This window comes from Pantherophis guttatus, chromosome 4, assembly GCF_059756535.1.
Source record: "Pantherophis guttatus breed Tessera chromosome 4, ASM5975653v1, whole genome shotgun sequence".
NCBI lineage: Eukaryota > Metazoa > Chordata > Lepidosauria > Squamata > Colubridae > Pantherophis > Pantherophis guttatus.
This window is the reverse complement of record NC_142066.1, coordinates 34,259,129-34,261,738: the sequence shown is the minus strand read 5'-3', so window position 1 is coordinate 34,261,738 and position 2,610 is coordinate 34,259,129. Positions and strand designations below refer to the sequence as shown.

General features: G+C 36.8%; 1 protein-coding gene across 1 annotated transcript; it reads left to right on the top strand.

Moving 5' to 3' along the window:
* Positions 1–342: 342 nt before the first annotated feature.
* LOC148113984 (vomeronasal type-2 receptor 26-like) lies at positions 343–2,316 on the top strand. Its single transcript, XM_087893589.1, has 2 exons — positions 343–451; positions 1,412–2,316. The coding sequence occupies exon 2, from the start codon at positions 1,414–1,416 to the stop codon at positions 2,314–2,316; it is 903 nt and encodes a 300-aa protein (XP_087749715.1). The 5' UTR covers positions 343–451; positions 1,412–1,413.
* The last annotated feature ends 294 nt before the right edge of the window (positions 2,317–2,610 follow it).

The following is a 2,610-nucleotide window of genomic DNA, read 5'->3' as shown; positions in this document are numbered from 1 at the left end:
GAGAAGAGGAAAGGTTGTGGTAAAATAAAGGATAGTAAATGGTAAAAGAGCAGCCTTGAACAACTAAAAATGAAAGTTAAAAGACAAGATGAATGGAAAATGGTGGATAAAAGACTGTACATTTAATTATGTTTATGAGAAATAAAACTAAAAACTTTTTGGAAACAAAAAAAAGAAGAGTTGTCACTGCTGGAGATGGTTGATGGGGGGCAAGACAAACTTCTCTCCTGCCTTCCATTTCCTTGGTTTAAATTTTTTAAAATCTTCTTTTTAAACATGAGAGTGGACACTAATATTTCCCTTCTTATTTTACTTATTGGGTAGACACTGCCTATTTCCGTGTGTACTGAGAGCTGCTCCCCTGGTAATTTCAAAAGAAAGCAGGAGGCAAAGCCGTTTTGCTGCTATGATTGTCATCCATGTCCCAAAGAGAAAATATCAAGCCAGAAGGGTAAGAGACATCATGAACCAAACTGCATTACAGCCCTACAGAAAGTTAAGTTATATATTTTGTTTGTTGAGAAATTATGCTGTCCTCAGAAGGAAGGATTCTTTTACCAACTGAAAGAAGACTTAAGGCAAAGAGTTAAGCATTCAACTATGGCTCTGGTTTAACAAACAAACAAAAAGAAGCAAACAATTAACTGAGTGATTAAAATAATATTGAAACTCCGAATTTCCCTTACAGTGGGAATATTTTGTCATTTCTGTAACTGTGTATTATTCATTCTCCCATAAAATTTGTGCCACATGAATGTTTTGAAAATATATGGAAAAGGGGAAAATCCTTAGCTCTTTTCCTTGAACGTTATTTGCATTTATGGATATGAACACACATTTTATCCCACAGGAATTTACAAAATGAAGAAAATTCAGTATGGATGAAGTGATAGAATAGATATTATTTTTATTTATATTTATATTATTCACAATAATAATCAATAAGCACATAGACTTATAAACCATTTCACAGTGCTTTACAGCCCTGTCTAAGCAGCTTACAGTGTCAGCCTCTTGCTCCCAACAATCTGGATCCTCATTTTACCCACCTTGGAAGGATGAAAGGCTGAGTCAATACTGTTAAAAAGATATTGTAGCAGGTGCTTCCCATAAAAACAACATGCAATTGTGTAACCAGATAAATATATAGCTAATACATAAAATAGATAAGAGGCAGTAATAACATTAGAAATATTAAGTAGAATTCTTTGGAGATAATTGCCTTGTTAAAATCCAAAGATAAGACTGGTAAGTCAGATGGATAATGTCAGTGCCATTTTTGCTGTTAAGAAAGACAATTTAATATGCCATAATAATATTCATAGAAGAATCACAAAGCACAAGCAGTATTTTCAATATATACACAAATGCATGTATGTTTATATATAATACATGTATATTTAAATTCCAGACATGGATGACTGTTCCAAATGTCCAGATGGTCAATATCCAAATAAGAACCACGATTCATGTCTTCCCAAGAGAATTTCATTCTTATCCTTTGAGGAACCAATGGGAATATGTCTACTGATTCTGGCACTTTTCTTTTCTGCCTGCACAATTCTGGTTCTGGCAACATTTTTAAAACATCACCAAACTCCCATCGTTAAGGCCAATAACCGAAATCTCACCTATGTTCTACTTATCTCCCTTCTCCTCTGTTTCCTTTGCTCACTGCAGTTCCTCATTGCACCAGGCAATATAATATGTCTCCTCCGACAAATTAGCTTTGGCATCATCTTCTCAGTGGCCGTGTCTTCTGTGCTGGCAAAAACCATCACTGTGGTTCTAGCTTTCATGGCCACCAAGCCAGGATCCAGGATGAGGAACTGGGTGGGAAGAGGTCTGGCCATCTCCATTGTTCTTACTTGTTCCCTGATTCAAGCTGGCATCTGTACAGGGTGGCTCATCACGTTTCCTCCTTTTCCTGACATTGACACACATTCAGAAAGGGAAGAAATCATATTGCAATGCAGTGAAGGCTCATCTACCATGTTCTACTGTGTCCTGGGCTACATGGGCTTTCTGGCAGCTGCCAGTTTTACAGTAGCGTTTTTCTCCAGGAATCTCCCCAGCAGTTTCAATGAGGCCAAATGTCTCACATTCAGCATGCTGATCTTCTGCAGTGTTTGGATTTCTTTTGTTCCATCTTACCTGAGCACCAAAGGCAAATACATGGTGGCTGTGGAGGTTTTCTCCATTTTGGCCTCCAGTGCAGGGTTGCTTGTCTGCATATATTTCCCCAAATGTTACATAATTATTTGTAAACCACAGCTAAACAATAGGGAGCAACTCATTAAGAGAAAAAGTTCATAAAACATGAACCAAACTCTCATATAATCATTTCTCTATTTTAGAAGCATTTGTTTAAAGCTCTAGAAAATTCATCACTGAATTTGAAGAAATGGAAATGTTTGGGTGAGTTTTCAATGTAGGAGTAAAAGCCAGTCAAATTATCCCTCATTCAAGTAAAAATGAGGGATGATGCTTGTTTGCTATTGGTTGCCATAATAAGAGTTGGGGGAATGTATATGTATTTGGGTGGGGGAAACAAGCTGGTGGAGATTTCTTTTTATGTGACTGAAAGGGAGGAAAACCGAGGAAAATTCT